Source organism: Uranotaenia lowii, chromosome 1 (genome assembly GCF_029784155.1).
Source record: "Uranotaenia lowii strain MFRU-FL chromosome 1, ASM2978415v1, whole genome shotgun sequence".
NCBI classification, from domain to species: Eukaryota; Metazoa; Arthropoda; class Insecta; order Diptera; family Culicidae; genus Uranotaenia; species Uranotaenia lowii.
Window position 1 is genome coordinate 91,483,736 of NC_073691.1, and position 17,046 is coordinate 91,500,781.

Here is a 17,046-nt window from a genome sequence, read left to right on the forward strand (position 1 = left end):
GGCGAATCCGGGCAATTTTAACTAAAACCCTGTCAAAATCCGGGCATTTGATTTCTAAATTTTCAATCCAAAAACCGGGCAAATTTGGTTTTTTGCATTTAACAATTTTTTGATTAGGTTTTGTTTTGTTCTGGCACATTTTTGCAGGTTCAGGCGTGTTAATTCGCTGTTAAGCTGATAAATAATAATTGTTTAGTTAAGGGTTGATCTAGAAATACCGTAAACTGGGGGAACTTTGATCAGCGGGGTAACTTTGATCGACATTAAATTTTTGCAGATAATCATCATTAACTAAGTATAAAGTTAAAATATCTGAAAACTGTTTACTTTGTTTGAAAGCCTATAAATTCAGTTACGAATTAGCTAAGTTTGGTTGTTATTAGGAGATTTTTAATGATACTTAAAATGTAATTTTAAAGTCTTAAAATATCTGGTGTTTTGAAGGCTCACAAACAAACATCTCTCCTGATCAAATTTAAGCATTTAGGAGCAAATGGGTTATTTAATGTGAAAGTTCAACTTTTTTCTTGGTTTTGGGTTAGTTTAAGTGTTATTTTTATGGTCGTTTGATGATAATTTTTGGACGTTGTAAAACAAACGGTCAAGCCCGTATAGAAAAAATGCTAAAAACTTTATCAAATGGTTAAGTTCGAAGAAAAAAAGAACATGAGAATAGTGTGAGGACTTAGGGAATGGTATGAAGGTAAAACTTCATTTGTTTTTGAGGCCAAAAAATATTCAAAAAAGTTTATAATTTTTGCCCCTAAATGTATGCAGCAACATTGTCCACCTTTTGAGTATATTTGCTTTTGAAAGAAAACGTTGAAAAATTCAATTGAGTCCAAACAAAAAATTACTGTTATCGATGTTTTGAACCTTCTTTGCTAAATGGCATCAAAAAAATAAATTTGAAGATGTTGAGATACGTAAACAACATAGTGATCAAAGTTACCCCGAAACTCGAAGTCTGGTTTTGTTACAAACATTTAATTATTACCACCAACAGGGCTGGTAACGAGTCACTTTTTAGTGACTTGGTCACTTTTTTGGGTCGGTCACTAAAAAGTCACTTTTTTCATCATTTGGTCACTAAAGTCACTATTTTCCGAAAAATTGTCACTTTTATCACCAAAAGTCACTTTTTCCACCGAAAATAAATCAATGCAAGAGTAATTTGAATTGCGCGTGTTAATATTGACGGTAGTAACGGTAAATTACTTGATCAGTCAATCAGAAATTTTTTTCGCCTCCGGCGGAATTTTGGCATGAATCACCCTTGGCTTGAGACATTTTGATCTACGACATTATTTGACGTTCATGAATAGAAACTAACTTTGATTGTAGATTTTAATTTTCAGTTCAATCAACCTTTTGTATTGGAACTCAAAACTTGATATACAAAAACCCTATCTCGTCTTTAGAATGGGTTTTTATTAAGAAGTGTTACTAAGATTGAGATTGAAACGAACCCTTTTTTTATTAAAAAAATCTTTTATGTCGTAACAAATGTTATGTTGATATGAAATATTCTTAAAAAAAACAATTTCAGACTCAATTTTATTTCGTGTTTTTTGTTCTTCTAAGCACTTAAAAAAAAAGGTTTTAAAAGTTTACACAAGGCACAAAATCTTTAGAGAAGTTTATGCAGTTTTTTTTACAAAAACTCAAATAAAAAAAAAATTTATTTGAAAATAAAAGTTTTATATGAATTGATGAGCTTTAAATAGAATCAAGTTTTTTTTACACTTTCTGCTGTGATGTCAAAAATACTTGTAATGATATTTTTGCATAATCAGTTATCTATCAATGTTTGATTTTACTAGTAATAAACTCTTTATCATCAAAACTAAATGTGTTCGGCCTAATTTGACCAAATTTCTCGTTTAGGACACTTTTTACCAAATCAATTGTTTAAAAAAATAAGCACCAAAATGGTTATGGTGAAACATGTTTATTGAAAAAACTCTTCCTGAAATGTTTTTAAAAACTAATCTTTTTTTTCATATTGTTTTTTAAATTTTCAAATAAATTAACTGAATTTTATTGTATAGTTTTTTCAATTTTCAAATCAACTTGCCGGATTTTTTTCAATCAAACTTTTTAAATTTTTAAGACATATTTTTAACAATTGTTTCCTTGTTTTTAAATTCTGAATTTTCGTGTTCTTCAACCATAAGCCATTAACTCCAAATTTTTAATAATCAAACATAATTTCAACCTTCTTTTCTTTTTCTAGGACCCAATATTTTAATCAAAAGAGAAAAAATACTCAGAGCTTGTAGTTTAAAGCTTCAAAACCTGCGATTGTAAATTTAAAATCTTTTTATGAATATTTTTTATATGAAATCATGTTTTTTTGATCGATCATGAATTTTAAATTATTCTAAAAAGTTTGAAAAATTGTTCTAAGTAGCAACTTTAAAAATAAATTTGAATACGCAGTGTTAACTAACTTTGTATTTGATTTGTGCTTTCAATATTAATAACAAAAGTTTTGAACTCAATATTTTTAATTTTTCATCAGTTTTTATCATTCAAGTTATTACTCATTTTCTAACATTTCTTTGTCAGTGTAGTTGAACATGAAGTTATTATTAAAGCTTCAAAAATGAAATTTTGATAACTGGAGGATTCTACGTTATTAAAGGTTTTATGTGGTTTTATGTGGTTTTATGTTTGGCTTATATGACTGGCACTTTTAAAATAATTATAAATATATTCTTCTTTTTATCAAATTATATTAAACCATCGAACATTGAATTAATTCTGTTCCAAATTCATTTCTTATTCAGTAATCGGTAATTCACATTTTAAATCGTGATTAAATATTTTTTGTTCAAATTAAAACATTACAGCGGAATTTCTCACTAAACTTCCAGTTGAAAATGAGGAAGAGAATTCCAAATTTAGATGAATAAAAATTAACAATTATTATCATTTTCCTAACATCTATTAATGGTAAGTTTTGTACAAGATTGGACATTTTAAATTGGCTAAGAAATTCTTTTGAAACTAATTTATTTCTTACTTTCTTGACTTGTCGAAAATTTGAAACATTCATTGTAATATGTTTCCAAAATTTTGTTTATCAGTAATTTTTTTTAGTTTGTGTGTTGAACATGAGTGACAAACGGTGTAAGAAAACCCTTCGCACGGGCCTGATTTGGTCACATTTTTTGTACTTCAAAGTTACTTCTTCCGTTCTAGATGGTCAATTTGGTCACTTTTTTCGGTCCTTTAAGTCACTATTTGGTCACTTTTTTTTCAAATTTTGGTCACTAAAGTCACTACTTTTTCATTGTCAAACCGCTACCAGCCCTGCACCAATGTCGTTTGAATTAACTGCAATCAATGATCATGTTTAATACTCCTCACCTCAGTAAGTGATTCAAAACTTTTAGGTGTTACGAAAAAGCAACCCCTTCCAGAATATTCAAAAATGAATGAAAAAAGTGATCAAAGTTCCCCCAGTTTACGGTAGCTAACGTGACAGAATTAACTGTTAGGTAGTTCCCATGGACCGAACAACATTTTTATATCGTTCAACATTTATATTTACGTCAGAGTTGGCAGACTGGCATTGGATAATCTAGCTGCTGTACGATTTAGATGTTTACTTTTGAATCTGATGCAATGAACTCAGAAGATTTAAATTTAACGCGAAAACAACTAAGTTACATGACTCAAAATGAAATCAGCAAACGCCGACGCACCAGGAGTTTCAGAAATAACCTTTCCCACGACGAGATCTCCTGTGCTGCGAAAACGAATAAAAGATCCTCATGAAACAATGTAAAAAATCCACAAAAACACAATTTTGGAAAAAAAAGCCCTGAGATAGCCCTACAAATGTTTGTTGAGGCTATCTTAACTAGAAATCAATATAACATTATAAAGAGTTTCTCTAAAAATCTAATACCATCGTATTCAGCGATTAAGAAGAAGAAAAATCAGTCTATCCAAAACTAATAACGGTGACGGATGATAGCGCTGAAATAGATCTATAAAGTTTGATGGACAATACAACTACCTACTCGTTTGTTGACTTTTTTTTGAATGAGGAGCTAGATAAATTACTACTAAGAGAAGTATGTCATGATTTTTTGGCAATGGACGCGTTTTGTGTTCTTTCCGTCGTTCAAAATAATGTTTTTGATTTTAAAATGTCAAAATTGTTTAAACTTTTTAAACTATTGAAATAATTGATTGCCGGAAGTATCACTTATCGTTAAGTGTGATCGAGTGCGAGAGTTTCAGTCTCATAAGGCGTGATAAATGATTTGACAACGTTTTTTTATGGGCTGTTCAAAGCTGAAACCGACCCATAGCTGACGGAAAGATGGACACCATCATCAACTTTCAGGGTCCTCAGATGATTTGGTGAGTTCGTTCCATAATACTTATTTTACATAATTTTGGATGATTTTACAGGGAAATCTCCAGTTTTTCGATAAACGACTGACCGGAGTCGATTGCTGAAAAACGATTCTAAATTTGGTCTATTGGAAAACTTTGTATCAGTGTATGTATGACATTTAAGTGTTTTTTTAAATGCATGGTTTTTAATTTGAAGCGGCCGGAAGCATTTGGTTTATTTCATTATAAACGCTTCTATATGGGCCACGCGTAGGTGTGAAGTGCTGCGTTTGAAAGTAAATCTGAGATAGCAGGACTTCTGCAGTAGTGCCTTTTATACGAAGCGATCATTTAGAAACTATACATCTTATAAATCATTTAAATGTTTTTATGTTAAAATGATCAAAAGCATGAAAAAAGACAAGAAGAATAACTCACTTTTATCATTTTTTGGGACTCAGACATAAGTTATGGCTGTGGAAGTAGAATTAGTGACAAGCTGGATCAATTACTACTAACATCTGTTGAAAATTTTAAACTTATAAGTAAATGGAGTTGCGATGGATCTCAACAGGCAGAATACAAAATTAAATTTGGGCATCCAGACGTCAACGATGCCTCTAATTTCCAAAGCTCTATGGTACCTATTCGCATCTAAGCCAAGAAAGATGGGAAACAGTTAATCTTTTGGCAGAATCCAGTGCCATCATCCCCATCCTACTGCCGACCAATGCGCGTTTAATTTATTTAAGGAACACACGACAGTATAAGGAACGAAATTGATTGTTACGACGAAAAAATTAGAAATTTGCAGCCAACAGAATATGCAACAAAAGGCGGTAGGCTATTCATAGTAGCACACACAATGTTGCTAACAAAATGCTGGGCGGTAAAGTGTGCAATGCTGCCACATGCACATCATCCACGATGAGATGCTATATTTGTGGAATAACATAAAAAAAATTCAACGATTTAAGCGTGAGAGGAGAAGTTATCCCACAATCGTTGAAATTCGGATTATCACCTCTTCACGTAAGAATTCGAGTTTTTGAAACGATTTTACATCTTTCTAACAAATTACCGATCAAATCATGGCAAGCCAGAACTAAGGAAGAAAAAGAAGGAAATATAAACAGCTTTTTTGAACAAAATGGCACTAGCGGTCGATTTTCCCAAGCAAGGTGGTGGAAATACCAACGATGGGTACGTGGCTCGAAAAATTTTCAGCAAAAAAGAAGAATCGTCACGGATTATTGGGATGGATCGCTGCTTCATCGACTGAAAATCATTTTTGAAGCTATAACATGTGGTCAAGAAGTCGACTCCCGAAAATTTGACGAGTATGCTCTTGAAACTGCAAACCTTTACGTGTCTCTTTATCCTTGATATTCAATGACTCCAACGCTCCATAAACTCTAAATTCATGAAGCTGCCACCATGGAAAGCGCAATTTCGCCCATCTGAACGACCTTGGCCTGGCTGACGATATTGTTTGCTCGCCCAAGCACAACCGGATACGCAGAGCAAACTCGGCGACCTCACCGAGAGCTCCAAGGCAGCAGGTCTCAAAGTCAATGTCGGAAAGACCAAGTCGATGGAGATCAACACAGGAAATCCCTCCATTTCAAGGTTGAGAAAGTGGAGTGCTTCTAGTATCTTGGTAGCCATTGTCGGGATCTTCCGTTGAGGATCCCGGGTTAGCCGTCTTCTTGGATGGAGGAACCGTCTGATTATCCATGCTGATAATGCTCTCGACACAAGAATCGTTGAACGAATGGCGAAAGCTTTATCAGCATGGATAATCAGACGGTTCCTCCAAGATGACGGTCCCTCCATTCTCCAAGAAGAAGGCATCAAATGGAGAAGAAATTAGTCTTGTTTGGATCAGCAGTTTTCACTGCTGCCAACAATTAAAGAGTTTACTTGATATTCATTTCAGAGTAATTGTAAAATTACGACAGCCATGATAACGCCTGATATGGTGGTATCAAGAAAGACATCGAAACCCGGATCAGAAAGGAACGAATTGCATTTGCGAGTCTCCGGAACATCTGGCGATCACGTCAGGTATCTCTATCCGTATTGCTGAACGGGTGCGAAACATGGTGCACATATGCGGTAACGTCGCTTAAACTAAAAGTTTTGGTGAACTATGCTTTTCCCTCAATAAGTTTATAGGCATTATCGGTGAAAGTGATGTCCTTTTTAGTAGGCGCGTATCGTATCCACTGATGATTATAGCTTTGTTACAGTTCATGGCAGACAAGTACGGAGGACACAGTAAGCCGTGCTCGAGAACGGACGCGTTTTTTCCGACGTCGCGTTTTTTTTGTTTGTTTTTTTTTGCGAATTAAAAATTCAATCATTTCATCTGTTTTGGAACTTTTGCTTCGGTTCGGAAACTATCTAAATCTATTTTTGGGTTTTTGCTATGCTTTTCGGATCGTGAAAAATGGAAATCATCTGTTTATTATGGAAAAATGTGTTCAATTGGTGAAAATATAAAAGTGAAAAAATCAAACACATCGGAGTGGGTTTTACTAAGCTTCTTAAATATGGTAGTTACAACTTCACAAAAAAGCTGTTAATGCTATGTTGGAAAACAATGGGTAGTGTTCGCGTGTGAATGAATTTTCTTGTCGTCACCATTTTCTAGCTAAATATCAAATAAGTTTAGTTCCGGTTGAGGGATATCAATGATCTTAAAGATTTATTGTTTGTGCAGAGTTGAAATGTGAATAACCGATGTTCTTCAAATAGAATGCCCATTCGGATGGCCCCGGTAAGAAAAAAGGAAAAAAAACCAAGTTAAATTCCGGAATGTCATTTTTTCGGCTAGTTCCTCCCTCCTATATGCTTCTGTTCATGACAAAGCCTACTAATCAAGTTCTAAATATAACGGTAACAATTTATCCTTGATCCGAAATTTATAAATGTAAAAGGCATAATGCAAGTGGTCCGATGCTGATGAAATGAGAATAAATATGTTCAGGTTTTGCGATTCCTAAGAAGAGTAATGGTAAAGTGATTTTAAGAATACTTGAATACAAAGATTTCCACGATGACAGGAAGTTTTGGTCGTCAATATTATAGCCACTGTGCTTTCGTCGCACAAATTTGGTAAAAGGGTTTAGTTTAAAACTGTGAAACAATTTGGCGGATGAATCTTTCATCTTTGAGTGTGATCGTCAAGGGTGTCTCTTGGCGGATGGAATGAATATTTTGAGCCTCATTCCACTTAGGTGAAATTTTCGGGAGCAGACTGGAGAGAGAAAATCACCATCAACTAACAGAGGCCAGATGTTTATTTTTTATTTGATGAGTTTGTTCCATATTGTTTATTTTACTTACATTTCGTTAAAATATAGTTTGAAGTCAGGGTGATTTCACTCTGAACTCTCTAGATTTTGTTCTGGCTCAGCAATTTCCAGAATGTTATCCATTTGAACAACTGAACTGATTGAAAGCTTCCAATCAAAAGTACAACATTTTTGAAAAAATCTTTCGAGTTCTAAAGGAACTCGAAGGTCACATTTTCATATGTGATGAAAGAAATTAGAGAAACATGAACTATCAAAGAACGGAAGAACATAAGCCGTAAATATCATGAAAATTTCGAAAAAGATACAACGGCTCACCGACAGGACTTGAACCTGCAATCTCCGCTTCGGTACAACGGCGCGTTAGCCAATTCCACCACGGTGAACGTGATGGAACCGGCGAACACGAGCAATCGAGCTCTGCCGATCAACTGCTGGACCTTCTATCGAAACATCATGTATATCCCGCATGTGATCTTTCCCTCTATTGATCTCTCTTGTTTCTCTAACCCCACCCATCGACTCGGGATTTTAGCCGAGCGAGCACATGGTCGAGCTCGATTGCTCGTGTTCGCCGGTTCCATCACGTTCACCGTGGTGGAATTGGCTAACGCGCCGTTGTACCGAAGCGGAGATTGCAGGTTCAAGTCCTGTCGGTGAGCCGTTGTATCTTTTTCGAAATTTTCATGATATTTACGGCTTATGTTCTTCCGTTCTTTGATAGTTCATGTTTCTCTAATTTCTTTCATCACATATGAAAATGTGATCATTTTCAGGTACAAAGATGTACCAAGCGATTTCATAACATCAGTATTGATTTCAACAGAGCAACACCTCCCTGTGTAACTGGTCTGCTCGGAACCTTGAGCGGCACTGATTACTTCTTCATCTGACCGTAAGTTGCGGCAAACCCGAAGCAATCGACCATGTGCTCGCTCGGCTAAAATCCCGAGTCGATGGGTGGGGTTAGAGAAACAAGAGAGATCAATAGAGGGAAAGATCACATGCGGGATATACATGATGTTTCGATAGAAGGTCCAGCAGTTGATCGGCAGAGCTCGATTGCTCGTGTTCGCCGGTTCCATCACGTTCACCGTGGTGGAATTGGCTAACGCGCCGTTGTACCGAAGCGGAGATTGCAGGTTCAAGTCCTGTCGGTGAGCCGTTGTATCTTTTTCGAAATTTTCATGATATTTACGGCTTATGTTCTTCCGTTCTTTGATAGTTCATGTTTCTCTAATTTCTTTCATCACATATGAAAATGTGATCATTTTCAGGTACAAAGATGTACCAAGCGATTTCATAACATCAGTATTGAACTCGAAGGGTTTTTTGTTCTTTTAATATTTTCCGATTCTCTTTTTATTTTTAAGAGCGAGTAAAGGCGCTTTATCCTTGGTCGATGACCAGGAATGATTGTACATTGAAATCCAAAACAGTTAACGAATCATAATAAATCTTAGAAGTTTAAAACCTTAAACATCACCTTCTAAAATATGCCACTTTTCAAAGGTTTTATGATTTCTGTGTACAAAATAAATCGTTTCCAGCCGCTGAAGAATGGTCCTAGTGAATAGTGATATTACTTTACATAACGTGTGGTTTCCTCATCAAGGAGCATTTTTCTTAGCATGCTTCCAACGATACTGCACCTTCGAAACATATGGTACTGGTGGTCCACGTTTCTTCCTGTTCCTGTGTTCCAGATTTCTCTGCGTTCTCTGCTCCATGGTAGGCCCAACCGGTTTATGTTTTTGATTATTTTAATGTTTTTATGTTAAAATAATAGAAAACATAAAGAAAGACAAGAATAATAAAATACTTTTATTGTTCTTTGGGACTCAGACATAAGTTCTGGCTGTGGAAGTACGATTAGTGATTATTGTTACAGTTCATGGCAGACAAGTACGTAAAAATCCTCCAAAAAGGCTCGTCTACATTAGGCTTCATCAAACTACTTACGCTCGGAGGCATAAATTCATTTAAGTGATGGCAATATTGTTAATATCGATCCCAATCAGTTGGACAAGACGTTGCTACTACCAGCTTCTTTCACTGGAAGTTCACGAGATATGCATGAATACTGACAGGATGCAATGACATGTGTTTGCGCATACGGTCGACCGGACTTATTCATCACGAGTCATAGGACAGAAGCTTGAAATGAACTTGTTGGACATCACATCTTTGGCGAAACACGTTGCTGGATGTATTCCGTTGAGTGGCAGAAAGAGGATTGCCACATGCGCACATCTTGATCTGGCGTATGATATAATTAAACCAGATCAAATCGATCGAGTCATATTAGTAGATTAGTTTCGCTCAAAATAATTTACCTAACCCCTAAATGTATAGAATGATTATGCTACACTGTCAAAATTTAATCCAAAATACCTTTCGTTATTTTTTGTTGGCCACAAATTCGCTGAATCCCAATGATAATGTTGAATATATAGCGTTGTTATCCGCAATGTGAGAATTTTATAGAGCTAAATCTAATGCCTTAAAGTATATTCCAGGGAGCAAATTAAATTATTCAAAGTTTTGGAATAAGCCGAAGCAACACAATAGGAATTTTATCCTTAAAACTTTTGGATATTTATCTATAAAATAGTATGATGAGGAATGCTAAATTCACATCTTGTCACGCACATCCCATTATGGAAAAATTCAATTCCTGTTTGCCTTAAAATTCGATTGATTTCAACTACCTATCGTCGTAGTTGTGCTTCAGTTCGTGGATGGCAAAAAAAATGAATCGACCCGCCAGAACGCATATTCAATTCCAAATCCAATATATCCAATCCAAACAGAGTGAGAGTTCAGTGTAGCCTGACCCATGGGAACAGATCCGCGGCCGGATGACAAAAAAAATGGTCTCTCTATTCCCAACGCACCCCGACTGAGAATTGCTAGCGAACATAGCATCCAAAAACATTTATCCCTTCATTCACCGTGACGGACCGGAAAAAGGCAAACAACATTCAACAAATTGTTGAACCGAGTTGGAGCTGCCATCTGAGTGTCCGTCCATCTGACCGGTTGATGATCACGCGGATTGAATTGGATTGGATTGAATTGGACGAACCGTGAACCATTTGGCAATTTATCCAAAATTGAATTCCAGCAAAATTTTCGCTCCTTTGTCTATCTCAATTGCACTGGAAAATTTGAACAACTGGCGAATGTGTTCTCGCTAACACAGGCTTACATGCTACACGTGTCCTACTGAAAATTAACATTTGATTTTCTCCGTTCCTTTCGTTTCATGCTTACAATTTTGGCTGACGATCCCCTGAAAACGCCGACCTACTGATGATGATCCTTCGACTACTGGCTAATGGTGCGAAACGTGCCACACATCTTTAAACGACTCAACACATCCGGATCCGGCCAATTCTATGATGGACTTGTGCCGCAACTTGTGCGCTCTGGGACTTCATCGTCATTCAACTGATTGCCGGGACCTGACCCAAACCTGCTGACTGACCTCGGTCAACACACACTCACACAGAAATGAAAAGTTTTACACGTGTTGTGATGAGCCCTATCTCGATATCACCTTCAACATCACAATGCGCCGTAAAACGCTGTTTTATACCGTTAACCTAATTATTCCCTGCATGGGCATCAGCTTCCTGACGATATTAGTGTTCTACCTGCCGTCCGACAGCGGCGAAAAGGTAAGTCCCCTAAGGCTTGGTCATTTGGCTTCGAATCGGAAACACCGGAAACATCTATGTTCAGATTATAAATATTAAAAAATTGTTATAGTTTCTGCTATGAAAATTATTGTGTAATTTATCAATAATCACAGGAAAGGTAAACAAAACAAAATGATCAAAGGTTTTTTATATCATTTTTTTTCATTTTATTATCATTCCATCATCGATTATTTTATAAACATCACTATATATGTAAATTGTTTCAGGACAAAAGTTATACAAGGTTAACTGTAACGGCTAAAAAAGTTGAAGAGCTAACGCTTTTGCTGTTCAATTCTTTGAAATAAAAAATTAACAAAAACTAAGCCAAAAAAATCTGGAAATTTAGCAGCCATCACTCCACTGTTCTTTAGAAACTAAAACATGCCATCAAACGGGGCATCAGGACGCAATATTTGTATACAAAAACACTTTCCAATTTTTATTTTAAAACTAGCTGACCCGGTGTGTTTTGCTACACCTTTCAGAATCAAATGATATTTTCAGAAATCATTCAAATTTTTATTGTTTTTTGTATTATTTCAAATAAAGTTATGACGAAATTAATAAGCAACCACTATAAAATGAGAGCTTCAACTGGAGTTTCAAATTGCAACAAAAACCATAACTTATATTCTGAATCTTGATTTATAAATTTGTTTTAAAGATCTGATAATTTTCATCTGTTTCCTTAAGTTTCGCCCTAAAAAAGAAGGGTCCCAAATTAATCGTTCGTAAATAATCTAACTTATAAAGTATGGTTGTTTTTGCTTGATATGTTCTGGATTTATGCTAAAAAACTGATTAGAGAGCCCCCCCTGTCCTTCCCTTCACCCCCTGCTGAATGGAGATTGTAATCTTTAATAAATATTTTTTTCGTTCCCAAAAATCCTCTTATATCAAACAAAGTTCCATTGGTTGATAAGTATTTAAGCTTTACAACAAAAATTGTATGGAGCCCCTTTCTTTCTTTCCCTCTCTACACTGTAAAGCATAAGAGTCTATAACAATCGTAGAAACATATCTCGTAACCAAGTACCTTTCCATGCCATATTTGTTTCCATTTGTTGGCTTCGTAAGCATAAATTGAGAACATATGCTAACAAAATTGTATTGGGCTCACCTCCCTCCTCCCATGTACCTTCTCACTGAAAGGGGGATGATGTGTCAAATAATCATAGAGTCATACCAAAATGATTTTCCATGTTAAGTATTGTCCATTTCTCGGATTTTGTAAAATAAAAGTTAAATGTAAGCTTCCCTCTTCCCTTCCTATATTCCATGCCATGCCAAATTTGGTTTTATTTACGTAGTAAATCTTTGAGTTTTGTATAAACTTGAAAGGGAGTACCATCCCCCTTTCCGTTCTCTTCTTTCAATAGAGGGGTGATAACTTAATATTCATAATAGTATTTTTCGTACTCAAATACTTTTTGATGCCAAATTTGGTTTCATTTGCTCATTTCATTCTCGAGTTATGGAAAAAAAAATGGAAACCACCCCCCTTCTTCCTTTATATCTTACCGCTTAAAAGGTACGGCTTCACTTTATAATAGGAACATTTCTCGTATCCAAATACCCTCACATGTCAAATATGGTTCAATTTGTTTGATCAGCTCTCCAGTTATACTGAAAATTGTAAGGGAGACCCCGCCTCCCCCTTTTCATCCACCTCTTCGAAAGAGTGAGGGATACCAAATATTCATAGAAGCATTTCTCGTACCCAAATATCGTTCCATGCCAAATTTGGTCCCATTTGCTGTTTTAGTTCTTGAGTTATGCAGTAAAAATTGTATGAAACTCCCCTCCCTTTTTCCTTCCTCTCCGCTGTAAGAAGAAAGGGGTCTCAAACAATCATTAGAACATGTCACGTTCCCAAATACCCGCCCATGCCAAGTTTGGTTCCATTTGCTTAATTACTTTCTTAGTTATGTTGAAAACTATAAAAGAGGCCTAGTTTCTTACAGCGCGGGATAGTATTTTAAATTTTTTGGTTCTCATGTAAAATTTAAAACAATCGATCTCTAGATGAACATTTTTTTCGGTACCTTAAAAAACTTGACTTTACTTTATAATTAATCAAAATGTAAATCAAAGATTCACTTTCTAAATCTCGTTTCCATATGCTGAAATATGATTGTTGTGCATCGGGCGTTTGTCAATTTAAAATTTTCATCCATCCATTTTGTGTCTTTCATCAATAAAAACATTAATTTTTATGATTTCGGGAAGTAAATTTTTATGTAGTATTTTTACCCCTAAATGTATGCAGCACCCGCATGCATTTTCTTGGAAAAAACATTTTTGACAGAAATAATGTAAGACTTTATTACATCGAAACCAAAAAAATCATCAATTGGTGCTATATTTGTTAAGACATCACAAATATATCAAAAACTTTAAATTTACTAACGTTTTCATTTGTTTTTTTTTTCTCTAAAAACAATGTTTTTAGCAACTTACCCCATTTTCTTAGTATGGGGAATATTGCACGTTTTTTTTTAAATTTAAAGTAACTGGTGAAAGCAATAATTTTTCTGACCACATCAAAATGATGTCCCATCAATTTTGAGTTTCTAGGAGCCATTGAAGTTGAAAAGTGTTGAATGATGCCCCAGGGGGCGGGGTTTCGAAATTAGGAAATTAATTTTTTAGATTTATTTTAAGAGCTCTATTTTACCATTTTTTGTGAACAAATATTAAGAAAAAGTAGTACAAAAGATCGAGACTATTTTTGAAAAGTTGAACATACAGTAGAAAGCAACTTATTCGAGGTGGTTGGTATTTACATTTACATTTATTCCAACTGACATTCCAAGTCTACTCGATAGCTTTATTAGCTTGGGGTGTATGTTCAGGATCGCCCCTGATGGCTTGGATAGATAGCATCAGCAATTCTTTTACTGAATCAATTAATACACACTAATTCACAAAACATGACATCGATTCAGTGGATTGTATATAATGACTTAGAACTAATAACAATTTAAGTGCCATTCTGGCCTCTGATTAGGGGCCTGTGGTCTCCGATAATTCCCGATCAGGAGGGAAAAACAAAATTATATCAAAATGAGATATTTTGATACTTATTTTTTTCTATCTAAATGAGTTATAATTCAGTACTCGTAGGATGTTAAAATATCTCAAATTATATCAAAAAATCTATACGATCATAGCTAAATTATATCAGTTTTTGATATGCTCCTATCAAGATTATATCTGGTTCAGATAGCATAGTTTGATATTGGACAGAACAAATTATATCAAAATTATAACTTATCAAGATATGAGTGCTTCGAGAAAATTTTCTAGTGGAAGGTCAATAAACCACATTATTTGATTAAACCATGTCCCATTTTTGGTTTCCCAAATATTTGATTCAATTTTATGAATCTGTTGAGCGAAACTCGTTAATGTAAGGTTTGAGCCGTTGACTTCGATGTCCGTGTTTCAGAAAAAGTTGTACGTATATCGAAATAAGATATAATCATTTTATTTTAGGACAATCCGAAAAAAATCTTGATCATTGAATATGAGCTCAACCCCATTCAAGTTTGTCAATCAGAATAAGATATGATTCAGATTAGAGAAACTTAAAATCGAATATTTGGAGTACTTAATTATAACTGAATCAGCTTTAAATATCTTGGTGAGATACGTTTGAATTATTATTTTGATATGCTCTCCTGATCGGGTTCTTACTTGCTCCGATGATAGTTGGCTGAGAAAAGAAGCCGGGCCTAGGATAGACTTTTGGTTGAACCTTCGGAAAATCCTCTTCATTGCCGAGGGAAAGCCGATGATTTTGACGCGCATCACTCATTTTCTTCATTAGGGTGGTTCACGGTGACCCGTTTGTTCCAGAACTTGCCGGCCGCCTTGAAAGGCGACGGGACGTACGCATTTTTTTTTTAAATTGTAAAGCGGCCCACCACACTCCCCCACACCAAAAGGCTCCATTGAGTCCCCTGGTAATGGACGCTTTCTGTTGTGTCTCAGCATGCCTGACAGCAAAATAGAATTATCTTGTTGTTGATGATAACGCGAGCAAAATTTACTCATGCTGAGAACTTTAAAAAAATATTTGCATTATGCGAGGAAATGGTACGATACAATAAACTAAATTTAGACATGAATCTCAGTGGAAAAAGATTTTCTTTAAAGAGATCCATTTTTTTTAACAAAACAACGAAAATTAAACTAGAATTATTACCTAACGCTTTACAAAAAAAAAATATATAAGAAAAGGATTTACTACTAGATTAAAATTAACAGATTAAAAATAGAATTATTAACTAATACGCAAAAAAAATGGCAAGGTGATTCGGTTAAAGACTAAAGTAATTCTTTGAGATAACGGATGAGTTGGGATTTGAAAGAGCTACGGTTGTTAGTGCTTTTAAAGACTTCTGGAAGACTGTTGTAGGATAATGGTCCAATGTAAGATATTCTTCGTTGACCGAAAGATGTTGAACAGCGACTTTGAAGCAAATGATTTGACTGAGTAATTCGAAAGCGAGTACCTGAGCTTAGCAATAAATGACAGTTATTATCTGTGGAGTTCAAATTATCGAACACGGACATTAATGTTTGCAAGCTGCATGATTTAGATAAAGGCAAAACATTATGAGATGTATTTGAATAAAGAGATGAGACAAAGATGCCCTCCCCCACACTGCGATAAGGTAGATAAACTGAGAATGAATGAATGCAAAGTAAAATTTCATAAGATCATGACGCGGTATAAAATTCCTGACTCTCCCAAGAATGCCACTCAAGGACGATGTTTTTTTGATTTCGAAACATTGACCACGCCAAGAAGCGCCGAACGCCGTAACCTCCTCGCATCCCGTGCTCATTGAAGATATCGTAGGGAAACCATCACATTTCGTTCAATGTCTAGGCCGCAGTACCATCTTCTGCTGTTCAAAGCACTGGCACATGCTTCTTGTATGTTTCGAGGTGAGGAACGGTATTCACAAAGGTATGCCAGCATGCAGCAAGAGTGATGCTTGTGCGGGCAAAACATGCATCGAGTCTCATGCTTGCATGGTTGCAGTGAATGTTTTGCATCGAAGAAATTAAAGCCTAATTTTTTTTCGAAGTGCTAGAGAAAGCCGTTTCTTCGCATCCAAACCCTAAAACTCGTTGCATTGAAATATGTAATGATTACTAGGGCAATGATGGCTACTGACATTTTTGTCCATTCCGGACATCGAAAGATAGTAACCATTATTTTAGCTGGATCCCGAATTTTTGCTCTGATCGCCATCATCGCAAACTTGTAGCTGTTTTTTACTCGTTATTTTCGTTCATCTGACAAAAAATTCCGCTCGCATATTCTATTAGTGAAGCATCCTTTAGTTTCTAGCAGATCATAAGTGTGTAGCCCATAGTTGTGAGAGCGACACGCTCACGGGCGATAGGCCTCTCCGTGTCGGTTATCTCCCTCCATCGTACTTCTATACACGCCAACCAGGGGGGTGAGGACAAGAGCGACGCCCGTGGCAATGATTTCGTCGCGGCGGATTGAACACTTTCGTGCACCGTCGAACCTACAACATTGTTCAGAAACTACTTTCAGAAACTCACTATTTAGCAGGGTTCTCAGCGGTACCTCAAAGATGGCTGATGGCTATACACCATGTCACTGGTTTAATAGATTG

At 35.7% G+C, this 17,046-nt stretch overlaps 1 protein-coding gene across 2 annotated transcripts in view; it reads left to right on the top strand.

The window, feature by feature from the left end:
- Nucleotides 1-17,046, top strand: part of LOC129739985 (acetylcholine receptor subunit alpha-like) — a 706,505-nt gene that overhangs the window by 551,058 nt on the left and 138,401 nt on the right. For both annotated transcript variants that reach the window (XM_055731563.1, XM_055731562.1), the window contains exon 6: nucleotides 11,191-11,359. In XM_055731563.1, the coding sequence (XP_055587538.1) occupies nucleotides 11,191-11,359 (169 nt within the window). The remainder of the gene's footprint in view (nucleotides 1-11,190; nucleotides 11,360-17,046) is intronic.